This window comes from Eublepharis macularius, chromosome 2 (assembly GCF_028583425.1).
Source record: "Eublepharis macularius isolate TG4126 chromosome 2, MPM_Emac_v1.0, whole genome shotgun sequence".
Lineage (NCBI taxonomy): Eukaryota > Metazoa > Chordata > Lepidosauria > Squamata > Eublepharidae > Eublepharis > Eublepharis macularius.
The window spans coordinates 174,883,669-174,904,337 of NC_072791.1; the positions used below are offsets into that span (position 1 = coordinate 174,883,669).

At 49.7% G+C, this 20,669-nt stretch overlaps 1 protein-coding gene across 1 annotated transcript; it reads left to right on the forward strand.

Annotated features, from left to right (window-relative positions):
* The first annotated feature begins 2,839 nt into the window (after positions 1–2,839).
* On the forward strand, positions 2,840–6,000 carry LOC129323573 (uncharacterized). Its single transcript, XM_054970104.1, has 6 exons — positions 2,840–3,179; positions 4,313–4,492; positions 4,681–4,821; positions 5,010–5,150; positions 5,454–5,603; positions 5,682–6,000. Exons 1-6 carry the CDS (start codon positions 2,840–2,842, stop codon positions 5,819–5,821), a joined length of 1,092 nt encoding a protein of 363 aa, XP_054826079.1. The 3' UTR covers positions 5,822–6,000.
* The last annotated feature ends 14,669 nt before the right edge of the window (positions 6,001–20,669 follow it).

Consider the following 20,669-nt stretch of genomic DNA (forward strand, 5'->3'; position numbering starts at 1 on the left):
GTTTGGTCCCATCGTGTTCCGTGTAGTCCCGTGTAGTCTCGCTCCCGGCTGCTCGCACGGGCAACTGCAGTCGCCGGGCATTGGTTGCTTTTTTCCCGTCACAGTTGACGTCGGGGGCCCTCGTTGGCCCGTGTTTTTTTTTTTATTTTTTTTGTTACGTATTTTGCGCAGCTGCGCAATTGCGCAGCTTTGCGACCACGCTACGTCAACTGGCTGGCGATTGGCCGGTCAACTCGACCCGCGAAGTTCTTAGGAAGAGTATTGGTTGCCGATTCTCTTCTGGATTCTCTATCATTGTCTTAGTGCGTCGTGAGCAGTAGAAGCTGACATGGCGCCCGAGAGAGAAATTTTTCTCATGATGGCTCAGCTGGTGATTCTCCTGCTCCAGAGCTCGACGGCGCTGTGCCAAGCGCATCTGTGGCACATCATGCGGAGAAGAAGGGCTGCCACACTACTTTTCCATTGTGGCAACCCGGCCAGAACCGCTCGAAGGGCCGCTTTGCGAAGATATCGGCTTCACCAGCGGTGGTATGCACTTGCGCACATTAGAGAACCGCGGGACTGTTGGGTCTATCCCCGCAGCTGGGACTGGTGGGAGCGCATAGTGTTGCGTGTTTGGGACGACCAACATTGGATCCAGTGCTTCAGAATGAGCAGGGGGACCTTCATGGAGCTTGTGGGTGTGCTTCGACCAACCTTGGAACGGCAGAGTACCAACATGCGTGAGCCCGTCTCCGTGGAGAAGAGGGTGGCCGTGGCAGTATGGTGCCTTGCCACTGGAGCATGTTACCGCGTCGCGGGGGACAACTTCGGTTTGGGGTTATCGACTGTTTCGGACGCTGTGCTGGAGGTCTGCTTCGCCATTGAGAAGGAGCTGCTCTCTAAGCTGGTTTGCCTTGGGGAGGAGGTCGGAAAGGTGAGTGTCATTGCCAAGTAGACTGTTCCCTAATGAAATTTTTTTTATTTATATCTGCATTTGCGCACTAGCGATATTTAGAATTTTGAGCCATCGCAACAATGATTGGCCAGTCCACGACCGCAGTGATTTTTTGTGTGTGTGTGGTTTGGTCATGTCGTGCATGGCCGACTCGGGGTCTAGACTGATCCTCTTTTCCTTGCGTTTCAGATCATGGACGGGTATTCCGCGCTGGGGTTCCCCCACTGTGTCGGGGCGATAGATGGAACTCACATTCGCATCGGTCAGCCCCGGGGGAGGCCGGACCAATATGGAAATCGCAAGAACTTCTCTTCCATCTTGCTCCAGGGGACAGTTGACCACACCGGACGTTTTGTGGACGCGGAGGTGGGCTGGAGTGGCAAGAATCACGATGCCTTTGTCTTCCGCAACTCGGCCATCTGTGCGGCAATGGACACTGGCGTTTTTGTCCCTGGAAATCCGACCCTGACTGTGAACGGTGTATCTGTGCCACCACTGATGATCACTGACGGTGCGTATCCAATGCGGCGATGGCTTATGAAACCTTATGGGAAATTCGCAATCACGCAACAGCAGAAGTACTTTGACCGGTGTCTGGCACGGGCCAGGAATAAGGTGGAATGCAGTTTCGGTCGTCTGAAGGGACGCTGGCAATGTCTCCTGCATCGCCTGAGGGCCAGAGAGGAGAACGTGGTGACAATTGTGACTGCATGCGTGATCCTGCACAATTTGTGTGAGGCCAAAGGCCATGGCGTGCTAGGTTCATTGCGGGATCCCACGCCTTTGACAATGCCCGGCGATGGTCTGGAGTTCGGGGAGAACGACCGGGGAGTGTTGGAGGAGGGGAAGGAGGTCCGTGATGCGATGGCGGCATTCATGTATGCAAGGGACAGGCGGTGATGCTCTGGTTTTCCTTGTGGGCCCCGGGAATGCGTGACCAGCAACGGTATCTTTTGCAATGCAGACTCTTTGGTGACAATAAAGATTTGATTTATGAAATGATGGTGGCCTCGCAGTTATTACCAGTGACCAACTGAGTGTGTGTGGGCAGCGGCATTCTGGGGTTTGAAGGGGACCCCGTTGCGGGGATCGTTTCTGAAGCGGGAAAAGGGGGGGCATTTCATCCATCTCTCGCAATTGTATTATTCGCACAGACCAGGGGGTAAGCGGTCTCGTTTGGTGTTGTTAAGCGTGCGGGAGAATATTTGCGGTTCCTGCGACTTTTGAGTTCAGAGGAGTGATGGGCGGCCGTATATTGTGGGGCTGTTGGGCTGACGCATTTGCGCAGATACGAAAATGTGGTCAATGCCAGCGGCACGTTTCGACCCCGCTATATGTCTGAACAAAGTTTCAGCATTGGCGAAGGGTGTTCTACCCCCCCCCATCGCAGGATGGAGAGTGTCGATTGAATGATGTGTGGGTTGGTCGAACGGTAATGTGAGACAACCAAATGTTAACCTTAAAAGAGTGTGTATGGGTTATGCAGGGATGGCCGTGTGCCGCCTGATTTTCGCCACTTCGATCATCCACAAAATGGCGCCGGATCATTTCCGCTCCCCGTGAGATGGCGGCATTCGATCTCCGCATAATAACCCCCCCCCCGCCCATGGCCTAGAGGGCGATCCGGTGCCTGCACGATATCTTTGTTTTCTGTATGGCGTTATCGGACAAAAAGCAGTTCTGGGATAAAAGGATGTGGTCGAATTGTGCACGGTTGGCTGTGCTACTATATGTTCGCCGGTGCGAAAAGGTGCAAAATGAGAGCCAGTACTTCTGCAAACCCTAAAATGGCCGCTCTCAACTGTCCAATCGCAGGCCTCCTAGCAAAAACCAGTTTGAATTTCGGGCATGCTCAGTCGCGTTCCCGCGCATTTACGCAGCCCCGCAAAAGCCAGAGCAAAAATGGCGGCGATCAAGGGGCGCTTCTGGAAAGACCGGGAGGTTGAGGCGCTCCTTGACCTGCTTCTGGAGAGTGGCAAGGCGGCTCGCATCATGTGCAGCAGCCACCTTCCCACAAAAAGCCTCTTCTCCAGGGTCGCCAGACAGCTTGGCGCGAGGGGTTACCCTCGATCCGCAGACCAATGCCGCTCAAAATTCAAGCGGATCAAGGCGGACTTTTTCGGGGCCCTGGAACACTGGCAGGGGATCCCTCGGATGACTGCGCGACCGCCCTACTTTGCGCAGATGCGGCGCCTTTGGGAGCAGGCAGGCCGGCCGAGTTGGGAGGACCGGAGACACGCCGGTAAGCAAGAAGTGGAGGCGTGCAAGGCCTGGGGAAAGGAGAGGCTTGTGTGGCTGTGCGTATGATCGCACTCGCGAGATGTCACCAACCCCTCCCGACATCCACGAAGGCACGAGCCTATCTCACAACGGGTCTCCATAAGATGGTGCCACCACCCACCCCCTTTTGGCAGTGTTTCCCATGGGTGAAAACAGACAGGCTGGTGTGGCTGGGAGTGGCATGTTGGATGCACACTGCACCCAGACTTCAAGGTGTGTTGCTACACCTGTCATCCCACCCCACCCCTAGGCTGAAACTGGTCCCTGTTCGAGGGGCCATTTCATGGACTGCTGAACATGCTGGTTTCAGCCCACCATGTTACCACTGTTCCCAGGAAGTCACGCGAGACGGGGCTCTCTGCCCAGGGGTGGCATCTGGCAAGAGAACTGCCCCGACCTCCGAAGCCACATCCCCATGAAAAGAATATTGGGTTGAATCCAGCCACTTCCAGCCCCCTTCCCTCAGTCTCACCCATTTCCCTTACATCCAACATTGGCCATGCCGCATGGCTGCAGAATCCCCTGGAAACCCATTTTTGCGTCCAAAAATGACCCGGTCTCCCTTTTTCTGCAAGCAGAGAAGCTGCTTGATTCCACTCTATAACGTGGAAGAGCACTCCCATGCAACAAAAGATGCATGTATCAATGAATGTATCAACGCATTTCTATCTCACCGTGTCCACACCCCACTACTAGTCCGCCACGACAAGGACCAAAGTTTGTAAGGGTCCATTATAGGTCAGTGTGGCTTGAGATTGCTATTCTTGCATTGTCCATTCAGTGCATAGTGTGTTAATGTTGCACCAAAGCACTCATAAGTTACAGGCCCCAGAAGCCATCCATTAGCCTTACAAGGAAAAACATACACGCTGGCCTGCATAGGGTTGACAACTCCATCTCCAACCTGTGCCCCGACACTCCACCACGGCCAAAGCTGATCCCACCGTGTGAGACGTGATGGACCTCTCGTTCCGAGGGCAATTGTGCACAGTCTGTGGGCAATATATTGGTGGGCACACACGCACTCCTCTGATCTCCCACGCCCACAGAGATGGCTGCCAAGAGTAACCACCTCCCCGCCCATTGCACTTGCAGCAGTCCAGAGGGGGATAGAGCGCGCAAGGCCACAGGTGCGCGAGGAGGAGGAGGAGGAGGAGGTAGAGGAAGCGAGGCCTGCGCCAGAGGAACTTCCCCCACCTGCTGTCGAGGAGCAAGAGGAGGGTGTGCCCGAGGGATTGGAGGCACCACCAGAGCCACCGGCCGAGCAGCCCCAAGGTAGGTGCTGGCGTGGGCACAACAGCAGCCACCGGAGGCCGCTTCTGGAACCCCCCGGGGAGCGCAGGACACGCGCCACTCCATGCGATGGCATGAGTGGGCACACCTGCACAGCGAGCGGTGTCGGCTGGACTGCCAACATTGGAAAGATTAACTCCTGCGGTGTGTTGTGTCCTACTGTGTTGCAGATGCTGGGATGGGCAGAGACCTGGCCATTCGGGAGGCAGCTCTGGGGGAAGACCCTGGCGGCAGGCGTGGGCCACAACAGAGCCGGCTGCGCCGACCTGTGGTGGAGGCACCACCAGAGCCACCGGCCGAGCAGCCCCAAGGTAGATGCTGGCGTGGGCACAACAGCAGCCACCGGAGGCCGCTTCTGGAACCCCCCGGGGAGCGCAGGACACGCGCCACTCCATGCGATGGCATGAGTGGGCACACCTGCACAGCGAGCGGTGTCGGCTGGACTGCCAACATTGGAAAGATTAACTCCTGCGGTGTGTTGTGTCCTACTGTGTTGCAGATGCTGGGATGGGCAGAGACCTGGCCATTCGGGAGGCAGCTCTGGGGGAAGACCCTGGCGGCAGGCGTGGGCCACAACAGAGCCGGCTGCGCCGACCTGTGGTGGAGGCACCACCAGAGCCACCGGCCGAGCAGCCCCAAGGTAGGTGCAGGCCTGACGTGCATCCGCCACTCAATGAACAGGCAGTATGTGTCTCACCGATCAATATAACTTTATTGTTTGAACACCCAACATTTGAAGGACAACTTCAAGAGTCACAGGCCACAGGCGTGGGCCACCCGGGCACCACCAACCCTCATAACTTGAACCGCATAACTGTTAACCAAACGTGACCTCAAACCAAACAGCATAACTCTAACCAGATCAAAATTGCATGAATTCTCAACCGACAGGTCATCCCATGCTTTGACTGCACACTTATGACCAGCCCCAATTTGTTCACAGTTTCTAGCGTTGGCGAGGCTCCACCAACAAGCGCGCCCCATGAAGGCCCCTCTACCAGCAGTATGTCAGGGCCACCAGCGAGCAACCCTCAGGGGACGGACAACGTCCTGAACGCCATTGAGGCACTGGAGGGCCGAATCATGAACACCCGTGAGTGAGTTGGGCTTCGGGTTCGGGCGGGAGTGTGGTGAGGCCGAGGTGTTCATCATCTGCTTGGTTTTTTTCCAGTGAACAATGTGCAGAGCAGACTTGACACCGTGGAGCGCCTGCTCCTCTACCAGGGAAGGAAGCACAGGGCACTTGAGAGGCGTGTTCGGGCACTGGAGCAGCAGTTGTCCGCACAGCAGTCGACTGCAAGGGAGCAGTGAGATGACGGGGGGTGGGGGTGTTTCCATTCGATGCCTGTTGCAGCACTTATTTGTTGAAAAATAAAGTTTTTGGGTTTGTTGAACGCCTCGTTGTCCCTGTTTTGGTGCATTGGTGGGAGCCGGGAGTGGGAATTCATGCTTTTGAGAAGGGCGCCTACAAGGTGAGGCGATCCCTGGACCTGCCAACACAGGAGCGTCTTGGCACACCTTGCCTCGGCTGAGGAGGAGGGGCAGGAGGCTGGCTGATTGTTCCCTCGTCCAATTCTCCCTGAGCTGGCGTCGCAGGCTGGGTGTTGGTCACTACCGGTACAAGGGGTGGCCGTTCTGGAGCGGGCGCCACCGGTTCCTGTCGCCGGAGCATGGCCTCTCCAAGTGTTTGCAGCGTGCTGACGGCTGCACGCATCACTTCCAGGTTCTGGTTCCAAGCGCTCTGGAACATTGCCTGCTCCTGACGAGTGGCCTCCATGAACTCAGCCCGCCACATCTGAGCCTCGGACTGCTCCCTTCTCCGCTCGGCAATCTCCTCGCGGTGCAGATCGGCTGCCTGGCTCATCATTTTCTCGGCCACCTCGGTGCTTCCCTGGGTCCTCCGCTTACGGTGCCTGATTGCTGAAAGACGTGTGCCAGGAGACAGCTGGGCAGCGGCAGCGGGAAGGCCTCCTGAAGGGGAGAGAACAGCAGCAAGGTCAAGGCACCAATCAAGTCGAGGCCTCCCCATTTCCCAGTCTGGGGGGGGGCACAGACCTTGGTCGGCCAGCCGTAGGGACTGATGCCTCCAAGGCCCGGCCTCACAATGGGGGTCACTGGGGTACCTGGTGAGCCGCTGCTCGGGGAGGGTGGGCTGTTCTCCTTTCCAGAAGTGTCCTCCGCACCGCTGGCAGTGCCCGCCTCAGTCTCATCTGCGCAGAAGGCAACATTATCAGCGGACTGGGGAAATACTACAATGGCTGCCCCACAGAGTGCCTATGTCCCTGAGCCCACACCACCCTCTGCCCAGGCCAGCCTGGGCAGCGCTTGCAGGGGATTCTCTCAGGGGCAGTGGGCCCGAGAATCACAGTTTGGCCGGGGGAGGGGGGCCTGGCCTGTGCCCAGGGCGGGGGGGGGGTTCAGTCATGGCTGCCAGGAAGAGAGCCATGCAGCCCCAGAGAATCACGGCATGGCCTGGGGAGGGGAGAGTCTGGCCCGCCCCACAGAGTGCCTATGTCCCTGAGCCCACACCACCCTCTGCCCAGGCCAGCCTGGGCAGCGCTTGCAGGGGATTCTCTCAGGGGCAGTGGGCCCGAGAATCACAGTTTGGCCGGGGGAGGGGGGCCTGGCCTGTGCCCAGGGCGGGGGGGGGGTTCAGTCATGGCTGCCAGGAAGAGAGCCATGCAGCCCCAGAGAATCACGGCATGGCCTGGGGAGGGGAGAGTCTGGCCCGCCCCACAGAGTGCCTATGTCCCTGAGCCCACACCACCCTCTGCCCAGGCCAGCCTGGGCAGCGCTTGCAGGGGATTCTCTCAGGGGCAGTGGGCCCGAGAATCACAGTTTGGCCGGGGGAGGGGGGCCTGGCCTGTGCCCAGGGCGGGGGGGGGGTTCAGTCATGGCTGCCAGGAAGAGAGCCATGCAGCCCCAGAGAATCACGGCATGGCCTGGGGAGGGGAGAGTCTGGCCCGCCCCACAGAGTGCCTATGTCCCTGAGCCCACACCACCCTCTGCCCAGGCCCGCTTGGGTAGCCCCCACCCGGCCCCTCACCTGTTCCTGCCAGTCCACTTAAGGTCGCGTCAGGATCATCCCCGTGCTCCAGGAGGTCTTCTTCCTCGAAGCCAATGTGCCCTGTTAATGGAAACAGACCAGCATCGTCAGAACGGATCTCCTCTCCCCAAGCCCGAATGGCCCCCCAACACCGGAATCCCTCACTCCACCCTGCCCCCACCTACCGCTTGGGAAAGGGGTCGACGTCCTAAGATGGTCCGCATTGATGGTGACCAGGTCATGGCTGAAAAGCTCCTCAGAGCCCTCCAGAAGGTCCATTGGGTCTGGCCTCGTCCTGCCCTCCACCTCCAGCACAATACTTCTTGCAAGCCGCTTTGGGTTAACACTCGCATCCCCCCTCAGAATGCTGTCGAGCTCCCTGAAGTAGGGGCAGGTTGTAGGCGCGTTCCCAGATCGACCATTGTGTGCCATCACCTTCTTGTACTCCAGGCGCATGTTTTTGGTCTTCGAGCGGCACTCTGTAGCCGACCGCTTGTGGCCCCGCTCAGCCATCTGCCTCGAGATTTTCTCGAAGTAGTCCAAGTTCCGGTGGGTGTTTCTCAGAGCTTCCTGGATCTTCTCCTCACCCCAGAAGTGTAGGAGATCCATAATCTCTCTGTGTCGCCAGGATACTCCCCGCTTCCCAGCAACTGCCCCCCCGCTGGCCATGCTGCTCCAAATACCCACGTATGCAACAAACACCGGCGTTGGCTACTGTGCTTGCGAGTTGGGAATTCTCTCGTCCCTAGGATGGGGCCCCTCAAAGCTCCTCAAATCAGCGTGCAAGGGAGTTCAGGTCAAAGGTCGACAATACGTGGCGTTGCAGGATTCTTTGAGAGGAACAAAATGGCGACCGCACTAAAAACGAAGAAGAGGCGAAGAAGCGCAAGTGCGCCTTTTTAGATGCTTCGCAACATCGATAAATGTTTTCTGGGAAACAAAAAAAAATTTCCAGCCGCACGGAGAAAGGCAAGAATGGCAATTCCTTGCCGTTCTTTGCCGAAGTGCGCATTTTCGCACGTCGATCAACGCATTCCCGTTCTTGCGCAAATTGCGCCCGGTTTTTTAAAAAAAAAATGGCCTCGCCATCGGCCGGCGGGGGGGAAAGGGGCAGGCCTCTGAGCGGTGACGGGGCGTCGCGAACAGTACAAACCCGTACTCGGATGTTCACACCGGCAGCCTATATCACGGAACAAGGCGCCATGAAGCGCAGGTAAGATGGGACGGGATATAACGGGTGTGAACGGGTTTGAACGGTGAAAAAGCGAAAGCACTCGCTTTATTAGTGCCCATCTGGAATCGGCCCTTGTCTCAGGGTTTGAAGCAGCATTATGGGAAAAAATAATTTTCCCATTTAATAGTTACCCTGTTGTTACATGTCTCAGATGTCTGGGGTAGAGTGTGATGGAAAGAAAGAAACTGGATGTTTAGTGTTCCACCAATTCGAATGCATATCCGACTATCTGTATCTCTTACCTTGACCTTTATTCACGTTTTTAAAATGCTGGAAGTATCTGATTGTGCATCTCTGAATGTCTTGGCTGTTAAAATGTTATCCTTCTCTGCCTGTATGAAAAGATAATCATTACTTCTCAATCTGTCTGATCAAGTCGCCTACTAGCTATAGACAGAGTAGGATCTGAGTTACCCAGAATCAAATTCCTATCATGAATCTTATTGGGTGGCCTTGGCCCTGTCACTCTTTTTCACCCTAACCTACCTCACCTTGATGTGATGATAAAATGGAAGTGGAGATCCATGGAGGGATTAAAAATGAACCAGGCATGTAAAAGCTTGTGATAAAATCAACTAGCTCAGAATCACTGCACCACTACTGAGATAACTTTTGTAGTTAACTAAGGTGGCAAACCTATGTAACTGGGAGTAAGAACTAATGAACTCATTGGGGATTTCTTTGAAGTAAACATGCACAAGATTGGGCTGCATCTTTTGCCAGTAACATACATAGGGCTTTCCAGAAACAATTATAAAAATAAAGACAATTCCCTGCCCTTCGGAGCTCTAGTGGTTGATTCAGTGAGGGACATCTTGTAGCTTTTCTGGTTTTGGACCTTTTAATGTTCATCCCCATTCATAATGTCAACACTGGGAATTTTGCCGTAATGTTGCAATAAAAGTTGCAATAATGCAGCATTTGAATAGGGTCTTGTTAGTCTCTTAGTTTAGTGAATTTTGCTTATTGCTTGCACTAGGTGGCAGACTGTGCACTTCCATTTAGTACTCTTAAGTGGACAATGAACATCAGAGTCTATTTTTAATATTTTTAGATAGTTACTGGTATAAGCCGCACCCTCATGTCTCAGTTATTTTCAGAATTCTGGAATGTGGTTGACTTAAGACATCTTCTTCAAACAAACAGAAGAGTTTGAGGCATGTAAAGTCCCAATAAAAAAGGAGAGGAGGAAACGGAGGGACCACAGCACATCCTTGCGTGCCTGCTTTGAATTGTGATGATGGGAACAATTTAGAAGTGTCCTATTGATTTTTGTGAAAGCAGTCTTAATGTTGTAACTTTGCTCCAACCTAGGGCATCTTTGCAATGTCTATCAGGGCTGCCCTTAAGCCAAGATTATTAATCAAGTTGAGTTCTGTGAGTGACATGTACAAATGGAAAGGAAGAGACCTGAAGTCCAGTGCAATTGTTGTGCTCTCAGCTCCTTGAGGTAGTATCTGTTTGCAATATTTTTCTCTGCTGAAAGAGCATAGGCTACTAAATAGCTATGTCAGTGTTGCATGATCTGGCATCCATGGGGCTTGCACCATCTATCCTTCTAGAGAATAATTCAGGAGTTTGTTCAGCTAGTCAGTATGGCTATATAAAGGAGGAAGTCACAGAACAATGTATACTCCTGAAAAATTGAAAGACTGTTGTGCCCAACCCCCTTTACACACAGCCACCCACCATAAACCTCCCTGCACAGGCTTGAGGCGTCACAGGCAGTTCAGGGAAGTCATTATTTGCCACCTATCTTGTCCCTATTTAACAGGCAGAGAATACTGATCCAAATGAACACAAGGTCCCCTCTGTCATCTACCCAGAGACCTCACCAGACAGGGCAGGCAGTTCCCCAAATACATACACCTCACTCAGCTGAATGCCCAGGGCTATTGGAAGTTGGGGTGTTTGCTTTCCCTTATACAGTGCCACTATTGAGTTGAGATATATTGGCCATAACCAGAAAGTTTTTTTTTGGGGGGGGGGTGTTTTACTTTTCCTGACACTAGACATCCAGACACCAGGGTTTAAACAGAAAAAAGAGTTAAATTTTATTTACAACTTCTTCAACATTTAGATAATTTAAACAGAGAGATACATTGTTTCTAATATTTGACCATTCGGTTCCAGTTCATTCCATCAGCCAATAATCGTGAAAGTACCAATTCTCAGAAGTCAGCTCTGTTCAGGCTACTCCCTTAACAGCCTCCAAATCCTTCTCACCATTCACTAACTGCCCTGAAGGATTTCAAATATCCCAAGCCCCAGCATTCCATTAACTCTCATTGGCTGTTCCGCAGGAGAGATGGAGCTGGAACTAGTCATGTTTGTCACAATTATATGCAGTGCAGGAATTGGACAATTGGTTCACTGTAAATCTAGCTGCAGTGCATGTTCAACTTGTTGTGCAGCTGGGACTAATATTTTTGGGGTTGGGAGAATTGGTTCTTTGTGGGAGAGGCTGATAGAATTATATTAGGACAATGAAAAGATATGGCTCAGTCAGTTAGCATTCATGTTTGATGGGGCTCAAATAATATCAGCGATATGGGACAGATCTTTGGGGTAGTGGCAGTAATAGCTGTGGATCCCTGGGAAGAAGTTTAATACCTTGGAAGAAAGCAGGTGATTTAGAGGTAGGATTTGAACATTCCATAATTATTGGCCACTGCTGTTCCTGAAGCACTCCAAAATCTGAGGTTTTTACATTCTCAGAAGCCTGCAGTCAGGTTTCAAGCAGAACATAACAAGCTGAGATATCTTATTTTTCTTCTTTTGCGGGTTCATTCTATACTATGCCCATCTCACTTCAGGAAACAAAATGTAAATCTCTAAAACTGTCACTTTCTTCAAATAATAGTGAATTATTTCTGAGATTCTGTTATCCTGATATTCTATAATAACAGCACTTTTCTGAACGAACAATCACATCCCAACAGTGTGCACAGCTGAAAAGATGAAACCTGCCATTGAAAATTTCTGGCAGAAAACACACCATACTCTCAAAGAAAAAAAGAAATATATAGAAGTGAAAGGAACGCAAAATGTTCCCTACAGGCTGATTCTAAACTCTGCTTGATTACTATCTTGCCTTACCTTAAGATGTAAGCTTGAATGCTTTTGGAATTAAGCCTTTCTTCTTTTCCCTTTTGATGATTTATCACCTTCTCAATCTATCTGTATTTATGAGTCCTTTAAGAAAAGTTGATCATTTGACTTTTATGTAATTTTAAAAAACCCTATGGTTTCTTATTATCATATCACCGTCCCCCCACCCCACCATGTGTTGTCCTCCTGAGCCATTTTTATGACTGCTCTGTCCTTTGGGGTGGGGCAGATGTTATGCCCCTAACTACCTACCTATCTCATTATAATCATTCATGATTTTCCCCCTCCTTGATATTCATTAATGCGTGCTGAGGAAATGCATGAAGTGCCACAAGGCTATTGACTTCAGTAAGAGTTGTACATTAATTAAACCTTTCATTAACATTATTTATACTATCAGCTGCTCTGGCTGTGAAACACAGACCCATTAAGCTGTTGCAGTCAATTTAAACTATAGGTACGATCCAGCCACAGTTAAGCACCTTGAAGTCCCATTGATTTTCAGGAAGGAGTTAAACATATGCTTAAATCTCTCCCACTGAAATTATTGGGTCCCAAAATGGTTAAGGTAGGCTTGATCATTCCTACAATTTAAATCTTCACTAAAACAAACAGGCCAATTCTGCAACAAACAACATAGCGTAATAATGGCAAAGCAACTCACATAGTCTGATGGAAATGGTTTGATGCTTGTGCAGGGTACTGGAACCCTATACTGGACCCAACATAGATGCAGCAGCAGCCGTTCCCTTTGCAGCTGATGCAGTTCAGCGGTACCATATAAAGAAATCTGTACTGGGCTGCTGGAGCTGAAGACACAAATTTCCCTGCAGTGTGGTGTGTTTGTGTCTGATGTGGAGTACATTAGCAATAAGGAGAGTGTATCGAAGGGTTTCTTGGCAATGCTTTTTTAACCAGGATCACAACTGTACTTTAGTAGCAATGATTGTCAGGCGTGGAGGCGCCCCCTGGCAGTGGCGGCGGATCTGGGCGGGGCGTCTGCGACGGGTCCGTCCTGGGGCCTCAGCCAGCCGTGGGGTCGGCCGGGGCCTGGGGTGCAGGCGGTTAGCAGAGGGCTCTCCCCTTTAGGCCTCAGAAGGGCGGCCTGCGTCTGAAATGGCATGGCCAGTCAGCAATTGGCTCCACCCGGCCAGCTGCTCCTTAACGTCAGGGCAGACTGACCATCCTCCTCCTCCTTGGCCTGGGTCCTGAGCCCTCTAAATACCCTCCCCTATCAGGGCCAACCCCACCCCTTTTCCCAAGTGCCTGCCCCCAAGGCCACTCCCATCACCTGGGCCAGGTGTGGCCACACCTGCTGGCCCCACCTGCCCCCAAGCCATTGGCCGCTCGGCTCAAGCTCCCTCCCCTCTTCCATCCTGCTGCCCTCCCTCTCCCTGACGGACAGTGGGACCGTCCTCTCACTGGCAAGGCTGGGCGGGCCGGTCCCGGGTTGGGAGGCCGGCTTGGGTGTGTTGTCCCCGCCCCCTCCGAGGACTCTCCGGTGGGTGATGCTTTCACCGGGCCTCTGCGCCTGCACCGGCGTCCTGCCGCACCTCGCTGCATTGGGCGGCTGGCCCTGGCTTCTCATGCGGCCCCTGCACCTTCCCCGGCTGCGGCCTTGCTGGCGGGGCCACGGGTCGGGCCGTGGATGCGGTTGTTGTGTCGCTGCACCACCGCTTGCCTCACCTCTGGCCTCCTGCGGCAGTGTGGCGGCGGCGGCCATTAGCTCCCGCCACGGCGCCGGGACTGCGGCCTGGCCGGGAGGCGGGGTGGCAGCTCTTTCAGTGGTGCTGTCAGCCGGCTGCTGGCCCAGGTGAGTGCCGGCTGGTGGGGGGGGGTCAGGAAGGGGTGGGGGGGTGCCCGCCCAGTCCGAGGGCATGGCGTCACTCCTCGGACAATGATCTTATCATCATCTGCTTAATTGGGGCCTTTTCTGCATGGGTGATTTACTCCTCTCTTTTTGAATGTTCACTCCTTAAGGATCGGATTTGTTTTGGCCACCAACCTTTCCATGCACTGCTTTTAATGCTGGTCTGGGCGCCTTTTTTTTGTCCAAACCACCATGAAATAAAGAGGATTATGTAGTGATGTGTGAACATCATTGGCATCACTGTCAGTGTCACCAGTGCCATCTCATCACCACTACCCCCCTTTTTATTTTTGTGTATGCTCTATTGCTTTATTATGTTATGACGATATGACAGCCAAAGGCACCCAGTACTAAGGCATTAGCAGTAGAAAAAAATAACAAAAGAGAAATGAAAGCGAAAAGGAACCCAACATGGCATGCATGCAATATTGACACAGTCACCCCCAAATATGAAACTTTTAAGCCAAAAAGCATAGAAACCGAAAAGAGATCCATGTAACCACAACACAAATTAGCCGTCATTATATTGTTATGAGGTACTTCTTTTTTTGTGAATACAACTTTGACATTATAACATATCATCATTATTTCATTGTGTTGATTTCCCACCCACCCTGTGGTCAACCTTTGCCTCCCAGCTCGGGGTCAGCCTATGCAGGGCCCTCAAGTTTGGATGGTGGGCAGGGGCATAAATCCTAAAGAAAAATGCTCACTCAGAGCATGGCTGTCCTGTATCGCGGATTTTTTTTTAACCAAGCATAATGATGTTGTGACATCATGATGTTATAATTTTATAATGTCATTATTCTTTGATCATACACCTAAACAAGATATGCTTATAATCATAGGTGACTGGAATGCAAAAGTAGGAGATAAAGCAGAATCAAACATGGAAAATTTGGACTAGGAACACAAAATGAAGCAGGAGAGTGACTCATACAATTTTGTGAAGCAACAACCTGTTCATTGCTAATACAACCAAAAGAAGATTGTATACGTGGAAATCACTGGGTGACCGATTTAGGAAGAAAATAGATTACATAACAGGAAGCAAAAGATGGAGAAGCTTTATTCTCTCTGCTAAAACAAGACCAGGAGCTGATTGCAATGCAAATCATGAGTTGCTAATATCAAAAATTAGAATAAAGCTGAAGAGGAACAGTAAAAGAATCATAGTGCCAAAATACAATCTAAATAATATTCCAGAAGAATTTAAAAACCAGGTAAGGAACAGATTTGCAATACTAAGTTTAATTGATTGTGAGCGAGAACTATGGGCTGAAACCAGAGATATAATCAAGGAAGAATGTGCAAAGACTATTCCTGTAGCTAAAAGATAAGAGAAGCCTAAATGGATGGCTGAGGAAACTCTTAAAAATGCTAAAGACAGACAAGAAGCAAAAGCAAAAGGTGACAGAAATAGGGTCAAAATTTGAAATGCAGCATTTCAGTGACTTGCACGCAGAGACAAAGAAATGTATTATAATAACCAGTGCAAAGAAATAGAAGACAACAACAAAAAAGGAAGAACAAGAGATCTGTTCCAAAAGATCTGAGAAACCAAAGGGAAATTCAAGCCATGACTTGGGATGTTGAAAGATCAACATGGAAATACAGTATCTGATCAGGACAAAATAAAGGAAAGATGGAAACAATCCACCGAAGAACTATACAAAAGAGATGGAGGGATGACAGATAATTTTGTCGACGAATACTTTGATGAAGAACCAGAAATCCTGGAAAGTGAAGTAAAAAGCTGCACTCAAAGCAACTGGGAGAAACAAATCACCTCGAGTAGATGGAATACCAGTAGAGCTATTTCAAGCTACAGAAATGGGAGTCTGTCAGAATCTTAACAAGAGTCTGTCAACAAATATAGAAAACAAAACAATGGCCCATGGACTGGAAATGCTCAGTCTACATTCCAATTCCAAAATAAGGGGATGCCAAAGAGTGCAGCAGCTATTGGACTGTTGCGTTAATTCCCCATGCAAGCAATTCTACAGCAAAGACTCTTACCATATATGGAACGAGAAATGCCAGATGTTCAAACTGGATTCAGAAAAGGAAGAGGCACCAGAGATGCAATGCAATGCAATGCAATGCAAATCTATAATGGCTAATGGAACATACCAGGGAATTCCAGAAGAGAATCAGCTTGTGTTTAATAGATTACAGTAAAGCTTTTGACTGTGCAGATCATGAAAAGCTATGGGTAGTGTTAAAAGAAATAGGGGTGCCACAGCATCTGATTATTTTGATGCGCAACCTGTACTATGGACAAGAGGCTACTGTCAGGACAGAATATGGGGAAACAGAATTGTTTCCACTTGGAAAAGGTGTCAGAGGAGGATGCATATTATCTCCCTATCTGTTCAACCTCTATGCAGAGTATGTCATACGGAAAACTGGATTGATCCATTTGAAATGTGTTGCTGGAGGAGAGTTTTGTGGATACCATGGACAGCCAAAAAGACAAACAAGTGGGTACTAGGGGTGTGCAAGGCCTGCCTGTTTCGTTAAACCTGATTCGGTTTTAACTGAATCAGGAAACCATTTCAAGCCGATTCGGTATTCGCGTTTCGGCTTGATTCGACCATTGTTTTCAAAGAGAAAACCTTCTCCCGGCTTTCCGGGAGTCTGGGGGGGGGGCATTTTCTGTCCAAATCACACCAAACGTGGTGGAGACCTTCTCCTAACTCTCCTCTAACTACCCCCCCATGTTTCAGAAAGATTGGACTTTGAGGGGCCATGTTATGCCCCCCCCCAAACAAAGTGCCCCATCCTCCTACACTCTCCATGGTTCTCTATGGGGAAAAACAAGTCATCTTTCTAGGTGGCTTGGGGTGGCATTTTGCAAGCAAAATGCAACCAACTTTCAAGGGACTTGCTCCCACCTGTCCTCCCACCCTCCACCAAGTTTCAGGCAGATTCCACTTCGGGCGGCCATTTTACGGCCTCCCAAAGAAGGTGCCTCTATCCACCTCCACTCCACTATTCCCTATGGGGGAAATAAGAGAGGCTTGTCTGGCGAGGGGTGGCATTTTGCATGCAAAATGCCCCCAAACTTCAGGGGCCCATCTCCCACCTGTCCTCCCACCCTCTACCAAGGCCCAAGCTAATCCCACTTTGGGGGGCCATTTTATGACCTCCCAAAGGTGCTGCTCTTAGCCTCCCCTTTCTCCATTATTTCCTATGGGGGAAATAAGAGAGGCTTGTCTGGCTAGGGGTGGCATTTTGCATGCAAAATGCCCCCACCCTTCAGGGGCCCATCTCCTACCTGTCCTCCCACCCTCCACCAAGGCTCAAGCTGATCCCACTTTGGGGGGGGGCATTTTATGCCCCTCAAAAGGTGGTTCTCCTGCCACACCACTTTGTCTTTCTACTGTGGGGAAGACTTCCACACTGTAGAAACACATAAGATTGGGGCTGCCAATGGCTACAGCCACAGTCCACCTGCACCCAAACTGCCAAATACCACACACACCCTCCCCAAAACCTAACCTGTCCTGTGGCCAGCCACTTTCTATTGATTCCTGTTATGGGAAAATCTCCCACAGCAGGAACCCATGGAATGTGGCATCTATGGCCACAGGCACAGCCCCCCTTTTAAATCCACCCCCACAGCCCCACACTAACCCAAAGACACCCTCCCCAACATTCCCACACCGACCACTACCCCAGGAGCAGGCTGGTGAGCCGTCCCCCATTGTTCCCTGTGATGGGAACTTTTACACTCTCTTTCCCAGGGCAATTATGCCACAGAACAGGACAGGTTAGGTTTTGGGGAGGGTGTGTGTGGTATTTGGCAGTTTGGGTGCAGGTGGACTGTGGCTGTGGCCATTGGCAGCCCCAATCTTATGTGTTTCTACAGTGTGGAAGTCTTCCCCACAGTAGAAAGACAAAGTGGTGTGGCAGGAGAACCACCTTTTGAGGGGCATAAAATACCCCCCCAAAGTGGGATCAGCTTGAGCCTTGGTGGAGGGTGGGAGGACAGGTAGGAGATGGGCCCCTGAAGTCTGCATGCAAAATGCCACCCCTAGCCAGACAAGCCTCTCTTATTTCCCCCATAGGAAATAATGGAGAAAGGGGAGGCTAAGAGCAGCATCTTTGGGAGGTCATAAAATGGCCCCCCAAAGTGGGATTAGCTTGGGCCTTGGTAGAGGGTGGGAGGAAAGGTGGGAGATGGGCCCCTGAAGGGTGGGGGAATTTTGCATGCAAAATGCCACCCCTAGCCAGACAAGCCTGTCTTATTTCCCCCATAGGAAATAATGGAGAAAGGGGGGGCTAAGAGCAGCACCTTTGGGAGGCCATAAAATGGCCCCCCAAAGTGAGATCTGCTTGAGCCTTGGTGGAGGGAGGGAGGACAGGTAGGAGGAGGTCCTCTGAAGTTTGGGGGCATTTTGCATGCAAAATGCCACCCCTCGCCAGACAAGCCTCTCTCATTTCCCCCATAGGGAATAGTGCAGTGGAGGTGGATAGAGGCACCTTCTTTGGGAGGCCGTAAAATGGCTGCCCAAAGTGGAATCTGCCTGAAACTTGGTGGAGGGTGGGAGGACAGGTGGGAGCAAGTCCCCTGAAAGTTAGTTGCATTTTGCTTGCAAAATGCCACCCCAAGCCACCTAGAAAGATGACTTGTTTTTCCCCATAGAGAACCATGGAGAGTGTAGGAGGATGGGGGCACCTTATTTGGGCGGGCATAACATGGCCCCTCAAAGTCCAATCTTTCTGAAACTTGGAGGGTAGTTAGAGAAGAGTTAGGAGAAGATCTCCACCAAGTTTGGTGTGATGTGGACAGAAAATGGCCCCCCTCCCAGACTCCCGGAAAGCCGGGAGAAGGTTTTCTTTTTTTTCCTTTTTTTTTTAAAGAATTTTTATTAGGTGAGAATATTAACATACAACTTTCAAATAGCATCTCATTATCCTTTCCCCCCACCCTTTCCCTCCCCCCCGCTTTTTCCAGGACTTCCAACAGCTTTCCAACCCTATATCCTAATCTATTCCCAATCTGTCCCCTTTTTCTGTAACTCCTTATCTCGTGTTTACTTACTCTTTTATTCAACTAAGCCCCATCTATTAACTTCAAAAATATTGTTATAAACTTAAAATCTATTATCTATTGCTTTATATTAACTCCACATTTATTTAAATTTAAACTAACAGTCGGGTAAAATATCTACTTTAATAATTCTAACAATATCTATTAACTCTAAGTCCACTTACATTTGGGCTAACAATTAACTAATACTTCACTTCATATGGTAAAGACTCTATCTCTTCTAATAACAAATCCATTCTAATAATTTTCAAACTGCCATAGTTCCCCCTTTATGTCCTACTTCTTTTCTAAATATGTTTTCAATCTTCCCCAATCCGTAAAAAATTCCACTGGATTCTGATCTCTCAGCTTTCTTGTCATTTTGTCCATTTCCGCCATGTACAGCAATTTATGCATCCAATCTTCAATAGTTGGTATTTCTTGCACCTTCCATTTTTGAGCATATAAAAGTCTTGCTGCCGTCGTCATATAAAATAATAATGTTCGGTATTGAGTAGGAACATCTTCCATGCTTAAGTTCAATAGCAATAGTTCTGGGTTCTTCTTTATTTGAATCTGCAATATCTCATTTATTACTTCTATAATATCTCCCCAGAACTGTCTGGCTATTTCACATGTCCACCACATATGATACAATGATCCTTCATGCTTTTTACATTTCCAGCATTTATCTGACATATTAGCATTTCCAAGCGCAATCTTCTTTGGCGTTAAATACCATCTATAGATCATTTTATAAACATTCTCTTTAATACTGGTACAAGTTGAAATCTTCAGTGTAGTTTTCCATAAATATTCCCATGATTCTATTGTTATTTCTTTATGACAATTGATTGCCCACTTCACCATCTGTACTTTGACCGTCTCATCCTCTGTATACCACTTCAAAAGTATTTTGTAAATTTTAGTTATCTTCTTTTTGCTTTCTTGTAGTATAGTCTCTTCCAACTCTGAGTTTTTCCATTTAATTCCTTCTTTTGAACAATCCGAATTATAAAGATCTCTGATCTGTCTATATTGGAACCATCCATAACAATAAGATAACTCTTCCTCCGATTTAATTCTTATCATTTTCTGTTCAATAATCAATATCTCTTTATATGGTAAACATTGTTCTTCATTGTAGATAGCTCTCGGATCAATCACTTCAAATGGTACCACCCAAGAGGGGATGCCTTCACCCAGATATTTTTTATATTTTTTCCAGATCGTGAAGAGGCTCCTTCTGATATAATGATGCAAAAACATAGAATCAGCTTTTATTTTATCCTGCCACAAGTAGGCATGCCATCCGAACAGCTTCTTATAACCTTCCAATGTTAAGCGCTTACAATCTTTCAGTGACATCCACTCTTTTAACCAAACTAGACATATTGAATCAAGTTCTCTTCGTCAGATGCATGATACAGAGGATGCATCTGACGAAGAGAACTTGATTCTCAAAAGCTTATGCTACAATAAAATTGGTTAGTCTTAAAGGTGCTACTGGACTCTTTTTGATTTTGCTAGTATTTTAAGGATTCCTGTCCTGATTTTTTCCTATAACAGATTTTTTCCTATATTTCCCATAAGAAATAATAGAACCTGAATAATTTTGGAATCCCATAAAAACCCATAACCAAATCCTGAAATGGAACCAGGGACCCAAAAGCCATCGAATGCCAGCATTTATTCTCTTCCTGACATCCAGCCTGAAAAATACCCTTTTTTTCAGATGCATACTTCGAGGACCAAGTAGTGGGTAACAGGGGTGTGTGAGCTTTGGGGTTCTGATTTGGGCTTTTAACCCAAATCGGGCCCATTTCAGGAATCCTGAAGCAAAGCTTCCTGAAGCGATTT